Raw genomic sequence first — 27,875 nt, 5'->3', positions numbered from 1 at the left:
GTGGTAACACATTGATTATATGCAAAGATAAATAAATAAGTAATTAAAACAATTGTAATCACTATAATAAAAAATATGTATATACATTTTTATAGTAGCCTATATACTTTAATACATATATAAAAATAACAGTTAAATTCAGTAAATGTAGTTAAATTCAAATGTATTTCTAAATTTAAATAAAAAAAATATTTTAAATCTTTAATATAAACGTAATTCTAGTCTAATTCTCTGTTAGACAGGGAAATTAAAATCGGAAGTGACGTTAGGCGAACGTTTCAGACATTTTTTTGAATGGCATTTTCACTGCTTCATCCTTTGCATAATTCATAATATTATTAAAACACTCGGGATAGCCTAATGGTTTCTTATTGTTTACAGTGTGTAAATGTTGCTTTATGTTCTATTCTGTGCTCTAACTCTAGACTTTAAACATGACGACATGGTGTGCGGGGCGGAAATGTCATGTAGTCCGTAGTGTTCATGTGTCTGTTTCCGTGTGAAGGTGTAATTGCGACTGACCCAGATCGAGATGAAAACAGGTTCTGCAGTAAGGGTCTAATGTCATTTCGTGCGAGAACAGTCTGACTGACACTGAGGAGGTGAGTGACATCAGTTTTACTTTGGTAGTCAATGAGTGTTATTTATCGATGAATACCGAGCGTGTCGCGCGATGATTCGTAAGTTATTTCATATCCTGTAGTAACCAAAACTAAGCAGCTGTTACCAACATGTCCTTCGGTTATAATTACCGAATACCTGCCTTAATCACGCGATCTTAAAAAAAAAAACAACGTCGACCAATTGTGTGACATTTGTAATCTGTATTTTTGGATTACGAATCCAATGTGTATCTGCGATGGATAGTACATTTCAAAGTATATTTTCTTCTCAGATTTAAACATTTTAATTGGCATGAACAATTTTCAGCATAACTGAAACAGTGAAATATTTTAATTTAGTCAATTTAATGATTCGTACAAATATGATTTTGCAGACTGCATTTGAATTTAAAGATGTCCCATCTCTGACATATATATGTTGTTGTTATGTTGTCAATTTGTCGCTCAGCTAAATTGCATTCTTGACTCTGCATGTGTTTGCACTGAACACCATGCAGGATTTGCCTACTGAATCCATTTAACCAGCGCGTTACAGCTACTGTGTTTGAGCTGGCGTAAAAAAGGCCTGCATTGACAGCTGGCCAGCCCGGATCTGTGCACCTGCGTGGTTCCTTGTCTTATTCTCATGCCAGCCTCTGATCGTCCCTATCTGTCCTCTGTCAAATGCGCAGCTTTATAATTCACATCCGTGATGCCGGGCGCGTTTAACTGGATTCTAATGTCCATGTATAAATTGTCTGCCATGCTTTCAAAACCAATTTGTGAACAAACGCAAAACATTTTAAAGTGAAAAATTAAGGATGCATCTTTTTAAAGTCAACATGAACCTTCAACATGAGAAATGGCATAATCCATTCCTCTCAAAAGGATAGTTCACCCCAAAATAAAAACTCATATAATTTACCCACCCACATGTCATTCCAGATGTGTGTGTATATGACTTTCTTTCTTCTGCTGAACACAAAGATTTTAAAAGAATATTTCAGCTCTGTAGGTTCACACAATGCAAGTGGGTGGTGACCAGATCTTTCAAGCTTCATAAATCATATAAATTCAACATAAAAGTAATACATAAGAATCCAGTGATTTAATCCATGTCTTCAGAAGTGATATGATAGGTGTGGGTGAGAAAAAGATCAATACTTAAGTCCTTATTTTTTACTATATATGTTTTTCACATTTTCAAATTGAGAGTGAAAGTGGAGATTTATAGTAAAAAAAAAACATAAAGGCCTTAAAGGATGAGACTGAGCCATTGATTTAGCAACTGCCTCTCTTTCCAAAACACCACACCGATAGCATTGAAACTGACACATGTTTCCACACTTGTCAAACACAACAGTAGCTAATAGCTCCCTCAGCTGACAAATTATAAATCAGAATATGGCTTTAAGCCTTAGTAATTTGCTGCAATGACAACACTATGAGAATGCACAAAATGATTGGCAGGCAGAAAGCACCTCAGACGCCGTCTGATTGGCTACAGAATAAATATGTCCGCGAACACTTTATTTGACTTTTACAGACATTATCGGTGTGATATCTCAGGGCATTTATTTCAGTGAAATCTTTCAGGGAGTAGGATTCTTTTTTGCATACTTTTCCATGAAAAAAAATCACTTGCAGCACCTTTAAATATTGGTCTGTTTCTCACCCACACCTATCATATCACTTCTGAAGGTATAGATTTAGACTAACCACTGGATTCTTGGATTACTTTTATGTTGCCTTTATGTGAATTTTGTAGCTTGAAAGATCTGTTGTATTGTAAGAACCTGAATATTTCTTACAATCTGAATATCGAATATTCTTCTAAATATCTTCGTTTGTGTTCAGGAGAATAAAGAAAGTCATACACATCTGGGATGGGATGAGGGTAAATAAATGATGAGAGAATTTATATTTTTGGATGAACTGTCCCTTTAAGATGACCAACAGGTTCTCAAATTGGCTCATACAGTGATAGTATGCATCTCTGCTTACGCTTAACAGTTTCATTTAATCACAAATCATGTGCTATGATGAGGACTACACTTTTGGTTTTGCTTGCATTTAGCCTTACTTTTAAATGTACCTGATTTTGTTTAATGTATTTTGTAGTTTCTTTAAAAAAATATATATACACATACAAGGATTAGATCAGAACACATATTTGATTTTAAAAACATAACTGAGATGAGTTTTGCATGTTTGTCATAAATCTCCCACCCCATTAATATCAGAATTATGGTTAATGTTTCAGTATTCACACAGTCTCGCGGTGCCATGCTGCTTTTGGCTGAGGAGGGGTTTTTGTTGACAACTCTTCATCTGTCTGCTCGCATCTCTGTCCATTTAACTCCCTCTATCACTATGCTTACTGTACTGTGATTGGGGAAAGGTACATTCAAACAATTTGTGATATTATAAGTAACATTATTTTTATTATATTTTTAAAAATATATATTTGTTGGATTGTCATCTTAAACAATGTATGTTGTTTCTATTCAGGTTTGTGTTTGTGCTTGGTTATAAGAATTGGGTGTATGAGTTTTGTATCCTATTTCTAAGGTCCTTGCTCTTAGTTGGAAGATGCCAAATGCAGAGCTGAGGATGCACATGTGGAACTCCTTCCACTGGAAATGGCCAGTGCAGTCCAGTCCCTCCCTGTACCTGGTCTGTCTGTATTTCCTCTGCTCTGTCACTGGTAAGCAGTTCTTCTAGCTTAAGCTAAGGGATCTCTACAAGACTGACACTTGTGGCACTTTGATTAGTTTCTGAGTATTTTGCAACAAAATGCTGCTTCTACTTGTATTTAGCTTGCATCTCAAACTGATTTAAAATCTGGCTGACCAGTTGTGAAGTGTGTGCACTGTCCCAACAAATGAACGAGCGTCAACAAGCAACAGCAAATTAAACTGTGAAAGAATGAAAGAGCACAAGAAGAGAGAAATGCATTGGAATGCAGAAAGCAAAAAAAAAATAAAATCTGTCTCATCCATATTTTTGTCTCTTTATCTTCTTTTTTCACGTTCTGTGCAAATCAGTGCTTGTTTTCTTTTGTTCGTGGATATGCAATTTTTTTCTGACGCTAGTTGAGGAGGAATATGATCTTGTCATTGACACGCCTAGTTAGGGGTGGGTCAAAATATATATTTTCCGTTGCATCACAATCTTTTATTGAACGATCGTGAAATTAAATCCCAATATTGGAGTATTCAGCAGCGAGATACTTTCACTGCGCATTGAGAGTAAAGTTGTTCCGTGTGATATTTGTCCAAAGGCGAGATCCACGCGACCCATTTGTCATTGAGTAATTTCTCTTTTAAATACCCTTTCTGTTCTCTACATTCAGTTGTTAATCAAAAACAACAAAATTAAACTTTTAATAATAATAATGCATAGCACAGATTAGATAAAGCCATTCAAATCTTTTCTAGGTAACCGGTGCTCTTTACAGAAATGCCAGTTTTGTTAAAGAGACAGTACCGGTTTTTAACGCGAGTTCAACAAATACTTGTAAATAGTAAAAATTATTCAATTAAACAATAAACATGTCACAAAAACTAATATATGATATATAATATCTTATTTATTGATCGAGTACGTGGATTTGTTCATATTTAAAAATCCAAAATGATTAGAAATTATACATTTTACTAATGATATGCTATTATTTTCATAATGTACCTAGTTAGATGGTCCCCTGTATAATTAACAGCATTATCTGGGAGAGAATTTATTTCATATGTAAGCCTATGTTATCGGGACACTGATGACAATGTAAATCGCTTTTTCACTTTTTGGCCTCTCAAAAAACAAAAACTAATTTTAAGACTTTTTCTAGACCTTGTGTGTAAGCTTCCTCTCTTTTTTGGACTTTCATATGTAAGCAAAAGGGACTTTATAACTCAGATCAAGAGCTTGTGAATCGGAATCGAATCGGGAAATCTGTATCAACTTCCAGCCCTATGCCTAGTCTGCGATTAGTTGTGTAAAATATGCATAAACTTGACAAAATTCAAGAAACTGATTCTTTTAATGTGTGCAGGGCTACAATTATAATCATTAATTAAATTATTATTTTTGCTTCTTCATATTTGTGTTGCAGTATATACAATATGGAGAAAGGTATTTTTTTGTTAGCCTGTGTCAGTTGTGCTGTTTTAATTGTAACCTTTTTTTTTTTAAACTCATTGAGAGAAAGAAAATCTCTATTACAAAATTGATCTTTAGGGATGGTATGGGAATTTTGTATGTGTTAGTGTGTGTAATGTAGACTTGTTACACTTATGAGTGATGGCACTGGTTTGGGTTTCTACAATGAGGGAAGCATAATGGGTGCTCTGTTTTCATTTTCACAAAAGGGGAAAATCACAAAACAGGCCTAAATAGTGTGTGGGGCTATATGGGGCCTCCAACTCTGTCGTCCAGTTCAAGTTTCACTTGCTATCCCATAATAAGTTAGTACCTCTGTTGTTATCGAAACAGTCTGCAGAGACAAAACAGTGTCTATGAAGGGAAGTGGGTGGATTTGTAATTGGACTCAAACATCCTGTTTTCCTTACGAGGGACTGTAGGCATAAAGTCGATGTGTGACCTGTATGGTAAACAGCCTTGCGTTCTGTCATTCTAGATGTGAGTCTACATGCATAGGCTGTAGATTTGTCATGATACAAACAAATTTTAGTCGATACCAATGCCAGTGAAATATCACGATTCTCCATGCGAATTTTGATAAATTAATATGCTTAAGAACAGACTGTGTTATTTCAGAAGTTAATTGATAATAGAGATATTAACAACAAAAAGTAAAACAATAACATATAGCCTTAAACTATTTCTCAAGAAAACATTATTGCCTCAAGTATTTCCTAGTAATTGTTTAAGTAAACAGTCAGTGACAGAGTAGTTTTCTCTTTGTCTTGTCAGTATGGTTGTTTGATTAGTTTTAACAACAGAATAGAGAGTGGTAGGTATATTAGGCTACATTTACACTTCAAGTCCTAATGTGTAGATAATGTAGGTCACAAACGCTTTCGAAAGCACCTCCGCGATCGGCCACCGGAGATCTGATTCACCTGAGTACTAATCACCCATGCACCCACATACTGGGCTTGATTTAATTCACAGCTGATTCCTATCCCAGCTCCCTCTGTTTAAGCTTCATGCAGTGACACACTCACTGCGAAGTCTTGTTTGTTCCGGCTACACTACTGAGCGTTCTACTACCATTCCTGTTTGATTATCTGCCTACCGACCTTGCTTTCCCTGTTGACTACAATTGATTACTGCCTGCCTACATGAACCTTGCCTGTCTCTTCGTGATTGCCCATTGCTGCCTGCCCTGACATCCTGCTTCCCTCACAACGCTCCTGCTCTGCCTACGTTTGCCCTGATTCCCCATTGCCTGCATATATCTGTGAGTTTCAATAAAACACTGCTTATGGATCCCAGCCTACCTGAGTCTTTGTTACAGATATTGACACGTATCAGATTTTGTTTAATTCACTTAAACAGGTGTTTACGTCAAACAGTTTTTATCAAAAAGTTCATTTGTTTGTTCACAGTTGCATCACCGAGCTTGCATGCAAACATCAAGTTGATTATAATATCTATTATGACCAAAAGTGTCAATACCACAATGCCATGGCTTTGGAATTGGCAATGTATGCCTTAACTGTGCATATTGTGTTAGTATATGCAGTTGAAGTCAGAAGTTTACCTACACTTCGGTTGAAGTCATTAAAATTAATTAACCACTCCACAGGTTTCATATTAGCAAACTATAGTTTTGGCAAGACATTTAGGACATCTATGTTGTGCATGATGAGTAATTGTTTTTAAACAATTGTTTACACGCAGATGGTTTCACTTTGAATTGACTATATCACAATTCCAGTGGGTCAGAAGTTTACATACACTAAATTAACTTTGCCTTTAAGCAGCTTGGACAATTCCTGAAAATTATGTCAAGCCTTTGACAATTGGCCAATTAGCTTCTCATAGGAGGTGTACTGAATTGGAGGTGTACCTGTGGATGTATTTTAAGGCCTACCTTTAAACTCAGTGCCTCTTTGCTTGACATCATGGGAAAAATCAAAAGAAATCAGCCAAGACCTTAGAAAAAAATATTATGGAACTCCACAAATCTGGTTCATCCTTACAAGCAATTTCCATATGCCTGAAGGTACCACGTTCATCTGTACAAACAGTAGTACACAAGTATAAACCCCATGGGACCATGCAGCCGTTGTACTGCTCAGTAAGGAAACGATTTCTGTCTCCGTGAGATGAACGTAGTTTGGTGCAAAAAATTGTAACTCAGTCCCAGAACAACAGCAATGGACCTTGTGAAGGTGCTGGAGGAAACTGGTAGGCAAGGATCTAGATCCACAGTAAAACAAGTCCTATATCAACATAACCTAAAAGGCTGGTCAGCAAGGAAGAATCCACTGCTCCAAAACTGCGGTAAAAAAGCCAGACTAAAGTTTGCAAGTGCACATGAGGACAAAGATATTACTTTTTGGAGAAGTGTTCTCTGGTCTGATGAAACTAAATTTGACAAAATGGACAATGACCCCAAGCATGCCTCCAAAGTTGTGGCAAAATAGCTTACGGACAACAAAGTTAAGGTATCGGAGTGGCCATCACAGAGTGGAAGTCCTGACCTCAGTCTGAACCGAAAAGCATGTGTGAGCAAGGAGGCCTACAAACCTGACTTAAGTTACACCAGTTCTGTCTGAAGGAATTGGCCAAAATTCTAACAACTTATTGTGAGAAGCTTGTGGAAAGCTACCCAAAATACTTGACCTAAGTTAAACAATTTAAAGGCAATGCTACTAAATGTAACGCAGTTCAATGGAAAGGAGGAGGTGAGAACTGGCTTGGCAATATAAATAATATTTTAATGATAAACTTAAACGACAAAAACACTCACACATGACGGACATGCCCGTAAACTATCTCTCTCCCACACCATCTTCCGCAGTCAGCCTTTATCCCTGTCGGAGGCTTGATTAGCCTGATAAGGGACCGGGTGTGTAGAATCACCCCCGGCCCCGCCCTCCGCCTTGCCAAACTAACAAAGTGTATTTAAACTTGTGACCCACTGGGAATGTGATGAAAGAAATAAAACCTGAAATAAATCATTCTCTACTATTATTTCACATTCATAATATAAATTAGTGATCCTAACTAACCTAAGACAGGGAATGTTTTCTATGATTACATGTCATAAATTGAGTTTAAATATATTTGTCTAAGGTGTAAGTAAACTTCTGACTTCAACTGTATGTTCTCTTTTCCTTTTCTGACTTTTCCTTTGCTCTTGTGTGTTCTATTCTCAGGGGTTTCATCAAGCATTTGCAAAGTAACAGGAGGTGTGCTGGGCATCCATTGGAGCAGCGTTATTGGTCTGGGCTGGCAGCCACTGGCGGTGGATCAGGGAGGGCCTCGGTGCTGGGAATCCTGCTGTCTGAAGCCCTCCTGTGGTGCTGTGTGGAGCCTTGGTGGCCGCTGTGTGTTACTGGCCTGTGGTCGATCAGAGGGCTGCTCCATCACCTCGCTCCCACAGCCTTATATAGAATCTCTAGGGCTTTTGCAGCTGCTCAACAAGAGCACGCACAGGAGGAGGAAAGCACGCCACATTCAGGATGTCAGAGTCATTCGGGAGACAGAGCATGTAAGCTACACAGGAAACCATATTCCTTCTAAAAAGACTTAGTAGTGCAAGGCTCAGAATGGAATACTAGCTTACTTCTTATTGAATACTGCAAAGTATACACTGTTTACTGCCCACTTTTAAAAATAGTTAGTAAACAATAGGCATTAATTAATGATATCTGTTCTAAAAAATTGTATGCAACATTACCTACTATGTTTGTCACATGACCTTATAACATTGCTTGTTTACTTGAAGGTAAAATAAAAAATTTGCATACAGAAAATGTGCATACTGTGCACAGTATGCATAATGTATTCTGCTGCAGCAGTAAGGTAGTTTGCCGAAACTTTGTGATCCAAAATGTATGGTGGCCCAGAGGTAAACAACACAACCAAATTAGCAAAGCAAATAAATGCTGAAAACACAACAGAAATAACCCCAACATAACAAAATTAAGCCACCACACAACAAAAGGAACTGAAAATATATATAGATTATTTAAACACTATTTTAAGTTCTGGTGTGTGGCGTTCTGACTCTGCTTTCAAGATCATTAGTCTGGTCGGAAGAAGCAGAGAGCTGCTTGCCCCACTGAAATTTCTGTTAGAAACCCAACCAGGTAACCATTGTCCAGAGCACTTCAAGAATTTTTTTTATAAATTATATTTTTATAAATATTTATTGTCTGATTATCTCGGTTGTGTTGCGGCTTAATCTCGGTTGTGTTGCGGCTTAATCTCGGTTGTGTTGCGGCTTAATCTCGGTTGTGTTGCGGCTTAATCTCGGTTGTGTTGCGGCTTAATCTCGGTTGTGTTGTAGCTTATTTCGGTTGTGTTGTGTCTTCATTTCCATTGTGTTGTGGTTAGTTTTGTTGTGGCTTCATTTCTGTTGTGTTGTGGCTTTATATTCTGTTGTGGCTTAATTTCCGGTGTGTTGTGGCTTCATATCTGTTGTGTTGTGGCTTAATTTTCTATTTTGGTTTAATTTTGTTGTGTTGTGGCTTCATATCTGTTGTGTTGTGGCTTAATTTTCTATTTTGGTTTAATTTTGTTGTGTTGTGGCTTCATTTCCATTGTGTTTTTGCCTAATTTTATGTGTTGTGGCTTAAAGCTATACTTCTGAAATAGTGAGCATTTTAACGTTTATGAATTAACCCCATTCACATCCATTGTAAGTGCCTCACTGTAACCCAAATTTTGTATTTATTTTTGTTAAGAAAATGAGGGTTGAGTCAAAATATTTCTATTTGTGGGAATGAATTTAATGCCACAAATGCTGTCGATTGAGCTTAACTTGTCTTGAACCCAGAATATTCCTTTAATTTCTGTATAGCGAAGAGTAAACAAGCCATGGTTTCTCCGAAGTTTCAGGAAATCTCTTTGCCAACAAGCTCAACTGTGATTGATGGCAGCCGTGCGTATCAGATTTCGTCTTTTGTTAAATCAATTGCTGTCCATTTATGTGAAAAACACAATTTAAATCAATCAGAGATAAAATTCACCACAGTGTCTACAGATGCACAACAATCATACCTCGATGAAGGCCTAGAATAGAGTATTATTTTATATAAAAAAAAATATAAAGAAAAAAATTTGTGGTAATAAACCTATTGCCACAAATGCTGTCGATTGAGCTTAACTTGTCTTGAACCTGGAACATTCCTTAATTTTTTTTTGTGTTGTGGCTTATTGCCATTGTGTTTTAAGCTTTTATTTGCTTTGCTAATTTGGTTGTGTTGTGTACCCATGGGCCACCGTAAAATGTGTCGGACTGCACTTCAAAGTGCAACGCAGGTCTGTATTGCATCCTCAGTATTGCCACAAGGGGCGCTACAGTTGACATGAATCTAAACATATTCAACCCATGTGTTGGCAATGCCTGGCCAAGTGCTTGTGTCTGTGTTTTTGAGCACTTTTGAACCAACGTGAGATTTTCATCCTCTCAGGACGTTCCAGAGGTCCAATCCGTACACCCCACAGCATGGTTGACTACAACCAAAGGTCTGGCACCTGTACATACAGCAGGTAAAACCCTGAGCCAGTCCAGCAGTAGCACTGAAGAACAGGTGGATCTCTCAGCATCTGAGCATGATTCAACATTGGCAGCTGGCACTACGGATCATTCTGCATCTAACAACAGTTATCAGTCACCACAATCCACGTCTGACACCCATTCAGTGACTCCACCAACAACACCAGCTGGTACAACATACTACTCTCAATAATTAAGTGTTATGCACTGTTTTTACTGTTCACCACCTTTCTTGTGAGTGTCTTTTACAAACTAAGTAAACAAATCAAGTTATACTACTACTATTTTCCACTAACCATGCTATTTTACAACGCAGATGTGTGTGTGATATATTGAAACCTTTATTTAATGTGTTTCATTTCTTTTGAGAAACAGTAAGGGAACTGGTCGTATCTGCTGGCAACAGCGTAGAGGTCACTTTACCGCTCAATGAGGTGGAGCTGAATGCTTTTGTAGTGCCAGCACCCCGCTCAGGTACTGCTCTAATTAAGCTCATCTCATTCTCATTTTTAACTGTCAGGGTGCCGGAGCTGGTGCCTAAAAAATGTGCTAGACACAAACCCAGAATTGCTTACTTAAAAAAACAGTCTGCTATTCTAATCAACAAAGCTGACTACACTGGAATCACCTATGTGATGCCCATTCAGTTTATAGACATGTTGTGTTGCACAGTGTGGCTCAAGCCCTTTAATTTTTCCCTGTCTCTCTTAATAAATTACAAATATCATGTGTGAATTGACTTCTATTAATTTTAATAGAATTAATTCGAAAACGGATTGTAATGACAAGATGCCTAAATAAATGACTTTTGATGTTAAAATATGCTCTCTAATTCTGTCTCTGTTAATTTTTGTAGGGACTAGCTATGAATTTGACTGGCGTTTGAGGACACATCCAAAAGACTATAGTGGAGAAATGGAGGGTAAACGCAGCAAGACGCTAAAGCTCAGTAAGGTAAATAAAATTCACCTTTCACTCTTTCATTGTCTGAGTGTTCTAAAAGTTCCTAAAATTCCAAACAACCTTTCCCTTTAGCTGACAGTGGGTCTGTATGAGTTTGAGGTGGTAGTGGATGGTGATGGGGTGCATGGGGAAGGATACGTCAACGTTACTGTCAAACCAGGTAACTGACTTTAGTGATGATTTGCCTGCTAATTGTGATGAACTCCGCTGTTTGGTGAGCCTGTATAGTTGTTGCTATCATATAGATGTCACATAAAATGTTAAAAACCTGTTTTTCTGCTCTTTGTAGAACCAAGAGTAAACAAGCCACCTGTTGCCATGGTTTCTCCAAAGTATCAGGAAATCTCTTTGCCAACAAGCTCAACTGTGATTGATGGCAGCCGTGCGTATCAGATTTGGTCTTTTGTTAAATCAATTTTATGCACTTGCATTGTAAATCAAAGTTCGAAACTCGTGCTTGCTTTTTGTTATACATGTATACTGTTCTCTACTGTGATAAAGAATGTAAAATAAAATATATGGGGATATAAATGACCTGTCTGTTTCACAGAGAGTACCGATGATGATAAAGTGGTGTCATGGTATTGGGAGGAGGTGAAGGGACCACTTGGAGAAGAAAAGGCCTCAGGAGATACTGCTATTCTCACCCTGACCAACTTGGTTCCTGGTAACTACACCTTCAGGTAAGTTTTAATGGCCTTCTTTCCAGTTACAGTATGGCCTGTTCATCTTTTTATTTTCAGGCTTTCCCTGCAACCCTTTTGTTGAAGCCACAAAACTTTAAACAATCATCAGATAACTACCACAAAACTTGGCAAACCAGTCTGTCTTTGTAAACTTGAAACTCAAGATATCTGGCTGACATAGTCTGTTTGTACCTGTGTACCTGACACATTTTCTCATAACTATTTAAAGATCCTGAAAAATAAACAATACTTTACTCATGCCATGTTTAACTTTTTTTTTATTTTTTATTATTTATGTTAAAATACTTCTAAAATACTTTGTCTCCTATCCCAGATCATTCACAGGTTGATTTCTCTAACAAGTAAAAACACTGTGGCACTATCAGAACTTTTCTCTTGGACCCACTTTGTATTAGGTGTATAAGCATTTGATACAATGTACTTATTATGTACATAATGTATGTGTTATTGCATTGTACTTCCATTTTAAAGTACATGTATTTAAAGTCTGCATGAAACTGAAGTTGCAACCAACTTTTCTTTCATATTGTGACATATGTCCAAGTGAAACAAGAAAAAAAATTTACTCTGTTACGGTGACAACATAAAGGCACGAGTTCTGTTTGGTGATGCTAGTACCACAAATATAACTAATTAAATAAAACATTTTATTTAAAGATTATACTATTATAATTTTTGCCACTTAACAGTCTCACAGTGACTGACTCAGACGGAGCTCAGAATTCAACCCAAGCCATGTTGTTAGTCAACAAGGCCACAGACTACAGGCCTACAGCTAATGCTGGACCCAACCAAGTGATCACTCTGCCACGCAACTATATCACACTATACGGCAACCAAAGCACTGACGACCATGAGAATCTGTCCTATGAGTGGTCACTTAGCCCTGAGAGTAAGGGCAAGGTGGTGGAAATGCAGGTACATTAACAATACATTAAACAGTATACATTATATTGCATTAAACATCATATTAACAGAATACAGGTACATTAATAGAACAACAATAATGCAATGCAAAGTTATATCAATCAGTGAGTGAATTAGTCTGCATACCTTTGGTTTGTTCTCTATAGGGTGTGAGGACACCCAGTCTCCAGCTTTCTGCCATGCAGGAGGGTGACTACACTTTTCAGCTGACTGTCACTGACTCGTCTGGGCAGCAAGACACGGCTCAGGTCACTGTTATCGTCCAGCCAGGTATTTTGTAGATACCGAGCACTCAAGGTAAATCTACTCTGTAAATGACTGTTTATGCCTGAGTGACCTTTGTGTGAAATCCCACCAGAGAATAACAAGCCCCCTGTAGCGGATGCAGGCCCAGACAAGGAACTCACGCTGCCTGTTGATCGTACCACGCTGGATGGCAGCAAGAGCAGCGATGATCAAAAAATTGCCACGTATCACTGGACAAAGACCAAGTCAGTAACACTCTCTGTGATCAGCTTTCTTAATAAAGTATATTTATAGTTCTGGATCTTTTTGTATATACAGGAGCTACTTTTTATATTTAATGCCTTTTTTAAATGCATAGTGGCTTAGTAATGTTATTAATTTAACAGTAGATTAAAAGTTTATATTTTTAATGGTGGCACAGGGGTCTGGAGGGGGTGAAAATTGAAAATGCAGACACTGCTGTTGCCACGGTGACCGGTCTGCAGGAGGGCGAGTACATATTCGTGCTGACTGTGACAGATGAAAGGAATCTGGAGAATTCTGACACAGTCTCTGTCATTGTCAGGGAAGGTATGTGTATATGTGTACATCCAATAAATATTTTTTGTGTATGTACCAGTGTTTCCTTCAGAATTCAGCTCTTGCAGTGGTTGGATGAATAACAACAATAATAACAGGTATTATTACTGCATAAAAAAATGACAGAAATATAATAATATAATATTATATTACAATTGTATAACAATTACGTAACAATTGTTTTCTATGAATGTATGCTCACTCTGGCTCGGAGTCTGTCGGCAGAGACCATCTACGACTCGAGAGGCAGCTAAAATTTCTGCCGCGTCCCGGAGCTCATCCATTAAATTCGACACAAATCATTATCAAAGGACATAGATTATTTACTCTAGCCATCGCTGGATGATATATTGTGTTTATGTATCTTTCATAGAGACTACACGATGTATTTTCAATAACAAGTATGTAGTTTGTGGTTTGACAGCTTGAATGAAGACCATTCCATTCCACCGATAGAGAAATTGAATAATTAACGTTGCCATTTCTAATCGTTCAATTTGCACAGTTACAACAGTTTCATACATTAACCTGCAAACTCATCAATGTCACTTTCATTTTTGAAAAAGGGAAAAACCTTGGTAACTTGTGTATACTGCCACCTAAACTGCATCATCTTACCCTTTGTTTGATACCTGTGACGTGTCTTACCTGCGATGTGGCGTGGTGCTTCTCGTCCGGTGTGCGACCGCCTTTTCTGTGTGAAGTTGCATTAACAACGGCTTTTGAATAAGAGCCTTATTTCAAATATGGTGGCATGGTCTCATCTCCTCTTCGGTCCACGAAAACCTTTAGATTTGTGTAAGTTGTAGTGGCCAATTAAAGAGAATTTGGAGTGCTATAAATATTAGTGGCGTAAAGGTTCAGATCTTTGGCACGGAGGCTTTTACGCCAACATGCATGACCTTGGACTTCTCAGCACTAATCCGCAATTTGCCTCTTTGTGCAGGTTTGATGTTTTTTCCGCAGATGGTGCCCTATATATATATATATAGGGCACCATTTTGACTGCTTAGAAGGAAATATGCAAGGAAAGGAAGAAATAAACATTTTTGACTGGGTAGAATTTGAAAAACCTTGCAAAAACCCATTACAGAGATGCTCTAGATTTGGCTTGCAATGGGAATATGCCATTTTATCACCATGGCAATGAGAGAAGCAGGTCTCTCCCTATATATATATATATATATATATATATATATATATATATATATATATAAATTCCTAAGCAGTCAAAATAGTCTCTTCAAAACAGGGCAGGGATGAGGACATAGGCTTTTTTTTACCAAAATATATATAAGATTTCATTAAGACTTCATCAGCCGAGGAAACTTGGAAATTAATATTAAAAGATAAGATCATCAGTTCGTTTTGAAGCTGAATGATATCAGTCCAGTTTATGTGTTTATTTATTTTTGTATAGGTTCTATATTTGGGACACAGGAGCCCTTTTGAAAAATAATATTCTGTGGGTTCAGGGGTGCCTCCTGAGAGAACATTTATAAAAATGTAAAGGTCTGAATGGACCATTTTTATATATTCCTTAAAGTGATAATCTATTAACAACATACAAACAATTTACATAAACAACAGTGAAGCATTAAATTACTATTTACATAATAAGTATAAATAGGCTTTCCTTGTCATCCATGATTACATCTAATTTTCACAAAATCTGTTATGTTTATTATGAAAGGCTTGTAATATGCTGATTAATAAAGCTACATTTAGATGAAAAAAAAAACTTTGTTGTCTAAAGGTGCCAAGTTAAAGTTCTTAATGTTAAAATAACCACACCTGGAACTTATATGTACAGTAATTTAGGCTTTTTGCGCACCTCATTTCTATAGCGAGGAGAGAGGCAACACGCGGGGAGCGGGAGAAGTGCATAGCGCTTCTCTATCTGCAGCTTGTTTTCTCCGCTTGCCATTTTTAACTACACACTAACACATGCAGAACTGTTCTCTCTGTTGAAATTTGACCCACGTAAAACACAGGCCGAGCGTCTCCATCTACAAACGTATTGAGTTGCATTAGCGGAGGTTGTAACTGTGCTTGTCAATTAGGGCTGCAACTAACGATTATTTTGATAATTGATTAACGATTATTAGAATGATTATTCGGGCGATTAATTGCAGTGATTAATCATTAGCTCTTAACCGATTTTTCAGCTTGTGTCCTGACTTAAAAGGTTGTTTTAAACAAGCTTACTAACAATAAAGAGGGGGAAAAAAATCTTTTAAAAATACCTCTAAATGACATTCACTGAATTAAAGGGAAAAATACTTTTTATTTGGTTTAATTCAGTATAGAAATTCGCTGCAAAAAACCCCAAAGTGTGTTTGTCTTGTTTTCCATTTTTAAATTGTCTAAAAATCCTTAAAACAAGATACATTTACTTTAGAAGCAAAATATAAGATATTTAAACTTGCTTTAAGAGAATGTATCTTAAATATAAGTGTATTTTGTATATAAAAGTATTTTTTACTTTGTTATACTTCTGTGAGTGCAGTAAAGACTAAATATACTTATATTCATAATCTATCCTCTAAAGGCATGTCTAAATATTTTATATGCTGCTTCTCAGATGAATGCATCTTTTTAATGGATTTTTAGATATTTTAAAATATTTGTATTTTTAATATTATATTCAACATTCTCAGATAACAATTCTTTCTTCTGCAGTATAGTTCCTAAAGTACATTTACATTGTTTTAAATGAGTTTTAGATATATTTATTGGAAAACAAGCCAAAACATCATACATTTATTTTGTTGCTGTGTATAATGGGGCAAAGACTTCCTCTCTCACCTTTCTGTTCACTTCAATCCAGCTTTAACTCAAACAAACCCTCTATTATTAATGAAGTTTTCTTCATGATAACAAATGCATGAGGACATATATTTTGATTCAATAAGTCACAACCCATCACGTTATAATCTAGCTGCAGCAAGTGCCGCGCTCGAGGGATGAGCGTCCCCGCGACAAAGTTCACATCAACCGGGTGCCGTTTCAATCTCTCCCCCTTAGATCGGGACATTCTCCAAACTCATTGAAGAGGCGCTGACCGCACAGAAATGCCAGTTTTGGAGTTTGTAGTTATTTACTTGATCTACTTCCATTTTATTTTAACTTTAATAAAGCTATAAAGCATTAAATATAACTGCATTTAAAATGTAACCTTTAAAGAGCTCCGGCTCCACTTATTCCACAACGAGAGTGCTTCTGTATTTGCTTATTTGGTATTTTTGTATAATTCTCTTGTACTTTGCGATCAACATATGCTGAAACTGTTTGGATAGTTTAGAGTGCGTCTGGACTGTGAGCTGTGTAATTCTTCCTCTCCTCAGTCAGGCGTGAGCTGCAGTGCTGCTCTCGGGCATCATCATTAAAGTTTAACGTGATCTCATGTTACGTTATATTAAATCAAACGACTATTCGGCAATGAGAAGTTTTGAATTTTTTTTTATTGTCAACGTTGTCGATAAATCATTTGACTAATTGTTTCAGCCCTATTGTCAATTTGATGCTTTGCTTTCTTTTCCAAATCATATACTTCAGATGCATCATTAAACTTGAGATGAACCGCAGTGCAAATGCTTACTACATTGTGAGTGGTGAACTGTACGCTTCATTTGTTTTACTGAGAATCGTTACAGCCCTAGTCAGGGCCGTAGCAAGGTAATCTGGGCCCGCTGACTGTGCATTGCTCTGGGCCCCATTCCTATTAAAAATACAGTTTAGAATTTGTTAGGCCCTCTGGACCTTTGGGCCCCTAGAATCATTACCACTTTTCACCCCACTAGCTACGGCCCAGTCCCTAGCAAATATAACACACTCTGTGCACGTTACCAAACTGATTCATCCCTTCGGTTTTATTTCATCATAACAGGAGCACTGCTGTGTGGTACAGGAAACACTGTTATGTACTTGTCGATAGTTTAGGAACAAAATTATGTTATTTGTATTTATTTAAAATCAATAGAAGTCTATGGGAAATCTAGATTTAAAATGCGAAGTAAATGAGTTTGTGTATGCCTGCATGTGCGTTTCTATATTGCTGAAATAAAAGTATGCAAATAATCTTTTAGAAGGCTTGCTTATGCAATCCATGTGTAACTATAAAAGAAAAGTCCAACCATTTTCCTCTTTGCTTTATCAAATCAGAGGATGACCAACCACCCATCGCCAAGGTTCTGTCCAGTCCTCCAATCACTCTGCCCATCCGCACAGCAGTTCTGGATGGTTCCCGATCATCAGATGATAATGGTGGAATCAGCTTCCTCTGGACTCGAGAAGACAGTAGCCCAGCAGCTGGGGTCAGTTCTAGTTCTGTTGTATTGAGCTAAAATCATATTGACTATGCTCCTAACATTCAAATTACATTCAGAGCAGTCACGCTATTTGTACATCTCAGAGACTGTGTAGTAGTGACAGAACAATTGGAACCAGATTATTTGGTGCCGTTTCTTTATGAGACTAGTGTCTTCCTCAATAGGTTTGGTGACTTAATCTAAACAAGGAGCCATACTTAACTGGTGAACAACAGTCATTAAGATTCTCATTGGAACACCATTAAAATGTGGCCTCTTCATGCTCACTCTGTTTCTTTCTATTGCAGGATGTCCTGAATAACTCTGACCATCAGGCAGTGCTTTTTCTTGGTAATCTGGTGGAAGGGAAGTACACTTTCACACTGACTGTGACGGACAGTAAGGGAAAGACCAGTACTGATAGAGGCATTGTGGAGGTACGAGCAGGTCAGTATTTCTGTGAAACATGCACAGAATATGTAATTCAAATAACATTACTTCCTTTTCAAACAGTATATGCAGCTGAAGTTAGAAGTTGCTAAAGTCTGCTTGGCGTTGCGATGTTCTGGCTGACTGTGTGTATGTGTGTGTATAATATATACACACATCTATACGATATATATTCGATATAGATCGATAGATATATCTATACTCTCTCTCTCTCTCTCTCTCTCTTATATATATTAGATGTATAGATGTGTTTTTTCCATTTTTAAATATTTTTGTTCTTGCAATGCTTACAGTTTTGATAACATTCCCAGTGTAACATAAACTACTGTATACAAGAAAAATTAATTATTACTATCCTTGTTCTTTCTGCATTGTTCTTTTTGTCAGATGCCTTTGAGCGAGACTTGGTGGAGCTGATCCTGGAAGTTGCTGTGACCCATGTGTCTCGCAGACAGAAGGATATGTTGATCAGACAGGTTGGCGTCCTCCTGGGCATACTGGATAGTGATATCACTGTGCGAGAGATTAACGCCTTCAATGAGCATAGGTCAGTCAAGCTTAGCTCGGGAACAGGCTTATATCATAGGGAGTGATAAACGGAACTACTCTTAACTGATCTGATTACATTGCTTCACTGTATTGAAAGGCAACTTCAGTACCCTTAACCAGAAATGTTGTATTTATGTTTTTAATCTTTATTGATAACATGCTTCATTTAAACTTGATGACTATCACCGATAGTGATCAGGGATTGTTTGCCCAAAAATGAAAATTCTGTCATAATTTACTCACCCTCGTGTTGTCCCAAACCTGTATGACTTTCTTACTTGGAATACAAAATCGGATAATAGATGGAATGTCAGGATTGGGCTGTAATGGAATGCATGTAATGGTATTACATATTCAGAATACAAAAATTAAGTAACTGTATTCCACCTGTTACATTTTCAAGCACCTGTATTCGGAATACAGTTACTTTATGAAATTTTGTTACATTACTTTTGTCAATAAACACAAATAGGGCAGATGTGATAAAAAATATTGTCAATCAAGTTAGAATCTTGATGTGTTGCCAGGGTCGCACTTTCACAGCAAATTTGGCTAATTTGAGAACACAATCGCTGGTTAAAAACATAGAATCGCAGGTTGCATTTTTGGGATAATTAAAAAATGGACAGCGTTCACCAAAAGAAAATACATCATCTTGTTCATGTATAATGATTCCCGGATTAAATATATGACAACCTCACCTGCACAACATTGTCTTAGCAGTCAGCTGTGCACCAGAATCCGCAACGTGTTTTCCACAAATATAACATTTGAGCGCATGACATTGTATATATGTGAATATAACATTGTTTCCCGTGATTGTTGCTGTGTAAATAAATTGATGCTGCTGCAGATGCAGCTTCTGTGTAAAGACGGACGATAAGCTCACAATAAGCATTTGATAATGCTTATATATTTCTTTTTTTTTTACATATATATTTTGTGTCAAAATGATTATTTTTCATTCCAATCAAATAATGTTTTTAGAACACATTGTAGCCTTTTGCCTTTCATAAAGGAAAAAGATTAGTATCCAACTCCACATCTACCAATTATAAAAAAGCTATTCAGATTTACTTAAATGTTAACAATGGAGATGTAGTGGTGACGTATGTAATGACATATCACACGTAATTCTTTCAATTGTGTCTGTATGTATTCTAAATCTACTAATATACTTATTATGTGATGTATCGGAATACAATACTGAAAACATTTAAGAGAGTATTTAGTATTCAGCCCAGAATAATTCTTTTTTTTTTTTTTTTTTTTTTAAGTATTTCATCCAACCCTGGGAACTGACTGCCTCAGTTGCCATTAATTTATTGTAAGGGAAAGAGCGGTGAGAGTAAATTATGACAGAATTTTTATATTTGGCAGAACTATTGCTTTAACTTTTGTCTTTTTTTTTTTTTTTTTTTTCAATTTTACACTTATTTTTCCAGTACTCGCCTGGTATTTCTTGTGTCTGGAGGCCCTGGACGACCTCCCTTGTCTGGCCATAGTGTTGCTATGGAACTACGCAACAAACTTAGCAAGCAAAAAAATGACTTTCTTATCTTTAAGGCCCAGCGGGTGGACACAGTCAGTGAGTATTGATATGGCTTCATCAAATGTCCCATTAACTATTGTTTATATTGCATCAGTGTCCAGCACTGGCCTGTTGTTGACAGTCTGACCTTTCCCCAGTCTGCCAGCTGAACTGCTCTAGTCACGGTGACTGCGATTCCTTCACCAGACGCTGTGTTTGCCACCCATTCTGGATGGAAAATTTAATCCGAATTTATCTTGGCGATTCAGAGAGCAACTGTGGTGAGGAGCTTTAGAGAAAAAACATGGGCAGTGGAGGGAATAAGCTGTTTTAATATATTTACACTTTTGTTATCAAGTACTGTTAATGTCATGTTAATGTCATTGGGTGTTGTCTTTCAGAATGGAGTGTATTGTACGTTACTATAGCATCATTCATGATCGTAGTTGCCATAGCAACTGTAGTCTGGGGAATGGTGTGCTGCTGTAGAAGGTAAGGGTTAAGGCCTGTTCATGCCAAACCCGTTTTTCGTTCTGAGCAAGCTTTTGTACAGTAAATATGGATTCATGGTATTCATACAGAGTCCAACTAATCGTCCTCTGACATTCCGAAGGTTTTTTTTTTGGAGAGTAAGGATGTCATATCAATATATCAATTATTGATCAGCACATTATTTTATCTATATATTTTTGAGACATCAATATATACAAATTAGCCGACATTTAAATTAGAAGCCCAATTGGCGTGCTTTCCAATTCACTCTGTTGGCCTCTGTTTAACAGTCTGGCGTAATAGTGTTGGGAGACCACAAGAGGGTGATATAACATTTACTGAAGCCAGTCATAATCGATGATGGCAGTCCAAAGTTTCAAAAGTTTTTGTACTTCTTCAAGAATTAAGAAATTGACGTTCATGTGTTTTTGAAGGTTAGTTAAACTGGTGTAACTGCGCAACATTTATTATGCAATTTCCCTGTATGTAGCATTGAATAGGTCTTTCATTCAACTAGTCAAACCACAAAAAGACACTTTTCAAATATCTTAATATTGGGGGACAGAATTCAGAAACCCATGTTGTTCGTTTGTTCAAACATTCATAAGGCATGTGCTTGTATGCAACGGGCAGTTCTCCAAAAAACCGAGAGCATGCATGCACTTTTAGTCTCTCGGTTTCTGCCATAACCGCTCAAAATCATGAGTGATTATTTTGCATGATTAATGATTCTTTAATAAATAGATTCTTTCATTGACCGATTTTGCTTTATGCACACCATCTGTATTTGCTCGTTCTATTGATTACTTGACATTTTTGGAATTTAGTCATTTTAATTTATCCCATCAACAATAGCAAATAAGAGGCTGATGAAATTATGAAAATTGTTGTGCCATTCTTGAGATAGTTGCGGTGCATTCACTCGTATTCTATATTGATTCATATTCATTTCTTTTAAGGATTGTAAATGATTATCTCTCCTCCTCACTTCAAAAATGTGTGCTCCTTTATCTCGTTGCCTAAAGATTACTTTCTATTTGACATGCACACAGAAACCAACGCCAGTCAATAAATATTCTGTTACAGCGGAAAATAAGGAATATTGCATGAGGCATACAGGCATGAGCACCAAACACAAAAAACACATATACATGATTTTAGTTGGTATTTATGAGACTATGTTATATACACGTGTAGGTCCTTTTCGAATGCGGTGAAACCTGAATGACCAATAAGATGACCAATTTGTCAGTCACAGCAGCTGCTCAGTCCAGCGTGTTGGTGGCGTTAATCTGGGTGTAATTTGATGTTATCGAAACTTTTTGCTGTTAATTTTAAATATTTGAAAATATTTTGTGAATTTACATAAAATAATTCTGGTTGCGAAATGTACGTTTTTATATTCAAGTGGTGGAGTCAGTATTCAGGTTGTTGAATACAGGTTGAAAAACTCTTCTATAAATTTGAGGATGACATCTTAATTTACATTTTAAGGAAGAGCAAACGAGCGTTCATGTAATCCATATCTCTCTTGGACAATCGCAAAGCATTGGAAACAGCTCAAAAGTAATATTAAACAACTGTGACAACAGCATTGAGAAAAATCTAAAAGGTATACTTTAGGGATACTTATAATGTTTCATTAATGTGTTTTGAAGAAAAGATCAACTTTAAATTATCATTAAATTGGATCCTTCACCTTACAGCAAGTTTCATCAAGAACCTAATTTCATAATGATATGGGCAAAGGACATTTTCCAGTGGAAACAAATAATCAAACTAACTAATTGTAACCAAGTCTGAGAGAAAAAAAAACGAATTAGTCGACGTATTAAAAACTATATCTAAAAAGAAAAAGATTTTCTATATATATATATATATATATATGCCTTCAGAAGACAACAGAGTGTATTTAATCATTACATCCAAGGTAATATGAACCCGGTAGTTATCTACCTCTTGTTGTTACTGTAAATAAGTGAAATAATACAGACACATGGCTGACTAAGACAACAGCCGCCTTACCCATTTTGTAAGTGTGTGTTGCATGTCTTGGCTGTTTGATCATATTTATTATAATTAAATTTAACTTTCTCTTGCACATTTGTACTAATGTTGAATAAAAACATAGTGAACTTTGAATGTACAACACACATTCTGTACCTAATTGTTTATATCGGTCTGGATTGCTTGAGTTAGCATGCATTCTTACATTTTAATACTTTTATCAAAATTCTGGATAGTCTGACCTCATATGTAGATTTGTAGATGACTGATGATTTGTCAGTGTCTTTTTTATTATGTTTATTTTCAGGCAGACCATGTTCATGTACACCTTACAAAAATTAGACGGCAGTATTCCGTTATAGTTTCATTTGTTTTGCATGTAAAGCATGAGTGAAATATCAAAAGTGATCATTACATGAGTCATTAAACCTTAAATATCAGTCTTTTTCTTCCTAATTTCCTTTTAAGTATTAACACTCACAAAACATATGAATAATAATACAGAGGCCTATAAGGTGGTATTTGTCATTTCACGTAGCTATTATTAATCAGGTATTATTATATACATTTCCTGTACACTCAATTCGAGCATATACCAAAAAAATTATAATTATAATAATTCACAGTAATACATGAGCATATTGACCTGTTACATGTGACATCTCTGTATGTTTATTTAGATATTTCAGTTATCTGTGTATCAAATACAGTATATGTTCATTCATGTATACAAGTTCATAACACCCAGAATATGGTATATCATGATTGTAACACAATAATAATAATAATAAAGCACTTTAATGTCAATTTACAGTATATTTTTGGTATATACTAAAGTTTGTCAATTAAAAACTTGATTGCTTTCGCTTTCATGTGGTCTTCATCAGTTAAAAGCAGCTCTTACATTCATACGGACGTGATCATCACAGACATTTTGTAATTAATCAGACCACGATGAAAAAAGTTCTGCACTCTAAAAATACTTTTAAGCTCAAACAGGAGATATAAATAGTTATAATTAATCAGAGCACAAAACAACACAAAAACATTTGAAACTTCTGAATGAGAGATGTTTACGGTGATGTACCGCTGAGATTAGCCGGTGTTATGGATCAACTGGGTATCGTGTTATCTGGGCATGTGTGCGTGCATGTAAATAATTTTAATGGCCTTTTAAGCAGAATCGTTCTATGTGAATTGCCAAGCAGCAAAGAAAATAGTTTTTTCAAATGATTAAAAATGTAAGCATTTATATTTACTGCTATATATGTATAAAATACTGTGTATATATAGTAATTCATTAACATTACTTTTGAGCTGTTTCCATCACTTTGTGATTGTCCAAGAGTGAGATGGATTACATTAACACTCGTTTGCTCTTCCTTATATATTCCCAGATGTCATCCTCGAATTTTGCCACCTGAATTTTTCAACCCATATTCAACAACCTGAATTTCACAACCTGAAATCCACCACTTGAATAATAAAAACGCACATTTCACAAGTAAATAAATGCTTTAACAGCAATAATTTGGCTCTAACAGCTGAAGGTGTGGGGAGGAGACTGGGATACATGTTTAGATCAGCAACAGCACCGCCTACTGTACAGGGGTGAAAAAGTGTTAAAATCGTCACTGATTTGGTGTAAACAGACCTTTTAATCCCTGTTAACACTGACAGCGATTTTATCTCTGGATGTCGCTATACTATTGGTCGCTAGTAGTTTTTCCCCTGCTGTTGGATGCCCTAATGTAATTGGTGGGCTGCGCAACTGGCCATCGATTTTGAAAAATGGACAATAAATTAGATCTATTTTTGGAAACAATAAAATATTGTTCTGTTAAGACAAAGAATAAAAAAAATGGCTTTTTAGTTTTCGAAAAGTATCAAAACCTCTTACTGCACATGCGAAAAATCATTATTTCATGTACTGTCTGAAATGCAATCGTCTCGGAATTGTTGTCCGGTGACAAAAAAACAAGTGAACTTCACCCGGATTTATTCAAGCAACCAAAGCAGGTTACTTTAAAAGCATATTATCATTTGTATTAGGGCTGAAACGATTAGTCAACATTAAAAATTGTAATTGTCGAATAGTCGTTTGATCTCATTTAACGTAAAATGAAATCATATTAAACTAATGACGCGAGAGAGCAGCACTGCAGTTCACGCCTGATTGAGGAGAAGCATTACACAGATCACAGTCCAGATGCACTCTAAACTTTCACAGCTTAATTTTATGTAGATTCCAATGTACAGTATTAGGGAATTCTAAAAAATTTCACACATTTCTCTGTGTGGTAAGCGCCTCTTCTATGAGTTGCGCGAATGTCCCGATCTAAGGGGGGGGAGTTTGAAACTGCACCTGACTGAGAGAGATTCTGCCTCGGGGACGCTCACCCCTCGAGCGCGGACGCTTAATGCAGCTAGATTAGAACTTATTTAATCATAATATATGTCACTGTGCATTTATTATCGTGAAGCAAAATGGCATTATGCAGCTTTATTAATACAAGCACTTTGCACATTAGTTTGGAAATTAGTTTTTTACTCATTCTATTGTAAGCTTGTTTATTTATTTATTTATTTATTTATTTTTAGTACTTGGTAAAAACTTAAAGTAAAAGTTGCAAAAGTTGAAGCAAATCTTATATAAGTGTTCAAAAATACTTTAAGCATACATTGTTCAGTTTTGTTATAATTCAAAAATAATATATTTAAATTAGTGTTGCTCAATGGCATATTTCTGTTCTTAGTTCTGTTGCTAATGTTTTGTTAACTTTGTTAATAAAAGAGTATTGTTCAGTAACCTGTTTTTGCTTTGGTACCTAAAATGGTATCGAGTACCATGAAATTTCAATGGTATTGGTACCGACTACTGAAATTGTCATACCGTGACAACACTAGTGTTGACAGGGCCTCAACTTTTGTCAAGTCACTGAACTCGCCCACATAACATCACATATGGTCACTGGAAATCGTCAACATTCTCATTAAAAATGAATGACTTTCCTGTTACTTTGTCGCTGTCAGAGTGAACCGGACTTCAGAAAGATGATACATCTCTAATACTTTTTTTTTTTTTAAGTGTTTGATTTAAAGTTTGTTTGATGGGTTGCTAGTGTTTATTAAAATTGCATATTCTGTCTTGTGCAGAAGGAAAAGCAAAGTAAGACGAAAGAGTCGCTATAAAATTCTGGAGAGAGATGAGCAAGAGCCTATGGAATTACAGATACCAAGAGCAGGTAATAAAAATAATTATCCATTGAGACTGAATGCTAATGTCTCCATAACGAGGACACATCAGCTTGACCCTTTTCTTTCCCTGCAGGTCGCCTGAAGTCAGTTTCAGCTCCTACATCATCTGCTCTCATGCACTCAGATTCTGATCTGGAAAGTGATAACGGCCAGGCAGGTATCCCCTGGTCTGACAGAGAGCGTGGAAAACTTCTGCCACCTCAAAATGGATCTATACATAATGGCCAAGTCCATCACAAACCTAAAAAACAAAGGGAAGAGCTGCTTTAGCAAATGGAAACCTTATTATTTCACCAATACACTGTTTACCCCTCATTAACGTGTCACTAAAGACCTTTAGAAGGAACCTATGGGACTTGAAGGTGACCCCTGCTACTGCTTCCCAGGGTTGAATCCCTGCCATTTCTGAGCCAAACGGAAAATATGTTCATACCCGAATGGTGGGAAAACACCCAAATATTGCTTTAATAACAGGGAATTTATCCCTTGGTTTCTGTCTGTACAGAACCTGCCAGATCTTTAGAGCCATGCACCACAAAAGACATTTGAGAATGTAGCTGCTTAACTGCTGAGAGAGAATATAAGTACAGATAACCACTGGAAAAGGTTAGCGTATCAAAACAGCTCTCTGAGAAAAACCTTTTCCGACATCACATCACACAGAGATAGCTGAGCCTGCCTCGCTGTCCTCCCTTTCAAGGCTTCCTGATAAGTCAGCCTGTCACTTCCAAACACTGCCCGGCATGTCTGTTGACCTTTTTTCTTCTTTTTGTTTTTATTATCCAGATAGTGAGTCCTAACAACAATGCCAAGTTGTATGACTGCATGAGAAGGTTTTGTTCCATTGTTTATTTTGTATGCTTCGCATGTATTAAATTGAAATTGTGTTCCGAGTTTGTGTCTCTGCGGTCTTGTTGGATGAATGTGTATGTCAGATGTGGGTTTTTGCCACTTTAAACACCAGCAGAGTATATTGAAGTCTGCAGCAGAATAGCCATGATTGTCAAAGTTAGAAAGAGGCATATCATACACTGGATTAATGTATTGAATGTTACACTAGGAACAATAACTTGATTCACTGGTCTTGGGAATTAATGTGACAGGGCTAAAATGGCCTTGCTTATTTCTCACCTCAACATCTCAAACCCAGATGACCTTTTACAGTCATGACATTTTTAAATGTATTTTAGTCATCAAACCTTAAATGGACGTTTTGTTACATCTGGATTGCATTGGTACTGCATTCTAAAAAAAAAAATTAAGTTCTTATTTTTTGAATGATTTTAAAATAGTTTCTGCACAGCCTTTTGAGATAAGGCACTCCAATTCTAATGTTCTTTGTATTTGTTTATTATAAAGGTCTGAATGTTAACTAGATGAAGTCTGTGTGCAATCACCCACATGTATTGCACTTTGTAAATGCATGGGTGTTTGAACCACCTATACCAGAGACTGGAAAAAATGAAGCGATTCCTTCTTTTTTTTCTTTTTTTTTAAATCCATGTTTTTTGTTGTTGTATTTTTAGTGAAGGATTCCCTGTTTCATGTGACTTCTAA

At 36.5% G+C, this 27,875-nt stretch overlaps 1 protein-coding gene across 3 annotated transcripts; it reads left to right on the top strand.

Annotated features, from left to right (window-relative positions):
• The first annotated feature begins 328 nt into the window (after nt 1-328).
• LOC127620196 (dyslexia-associated protein KIAA0319-like protein) lies at nt 329-27,875 on the top strand. 3 transcript variants are annotated; one of them, XM_052093326.1, is made up of 22 exons: nt 330-602; nt 2,866-3,003; nt 3,174-3,309; nt 7,952-8,286; nt 10,214-10,469; nt 10,669-10,773; nt 11,156-11,253; nt 11,335-11,422; nt 11,552-11,644; nt 11,813-11,945; nt 12,659-12,887; nt 13,043-13,166; nt 13,255-13,387; nt 13,564-13,712; nt 17,886-18,037; nt 18,340-18,478; nt 18,869-19,028; nt 20,476-20,618; nt 20,720-20,842; nt 20,963-21,053; nt 26,217-26,305; nt 26,392-27,875. In XM_052093326.1, the coding sequence occupies exons 3-22, from the start codon at nt 3,195-3,197 to the stop codon at nt 26,586-26,588; spliced, it is 2,952 nt and encodes a 983-aa protein (XP_051949286.1). In that variant the 5' UTR covers nt 330-602; nt 2,866-3,003; nt 3,174-3,194; the 3' UTR covers nt 26,589-27,875. The 3 variants fall into 3 exon arrangements, with proteins under 3 accessions (XP_051949287.1, XP_051949286.1, XP_051949288.1); XM_052093328.1 differs by having other exon boundaries at nt 331-602; nt 10,675-10,773; XM_052093327.1 differs by lacking the exon at nt 2,866-3,003 and having other exon boundaries at nt 329-602.

This window comes from Xyrauchen texanus, chromosome 26, assembly GCF_025860055.1.
Source record: "Xyrauchen texanus isolate HMW12.3.18 chromosome 26, RBS_HiC_50CHRs, whole genome shotgun sequence".
NCBI classification, from domain to species: domain Eukaryota; kingdom Metazoa; phylum Chordata; class Actinopteri; order Cypriniformes; family Catostomidae; genus Xyrauchen; species Xyrauchen texanus.
The sequence above is the reverse complement of the archived record's forward strand: the minus strand, read 5'-3'. Positions and strand labels throughout refer to the sequence as shown.

Coding starts and splice junctions, on each gene's coding strand:
- LOC127620196 (XM_052093327.1), top strand. CDS start 3,195: ATGCCAAATGCAGAGCTGAGGATGCACATGTGGAACTCCTTCCACTGG. Junction 13,713..17,885: donor CTCTGTCATTGTCAGGGAAG/GTATGTGTATAT, acceptor TTATCAAATCAG/AGGATGACCAACCACCCATC. Junction 19,029..20,475: donor AACGCCTTCAATGAGCATAG/GTCAGTCAAGCT, acceptor TTATTTTTCCAG/TACTCGCCTGGTATTTCTTG.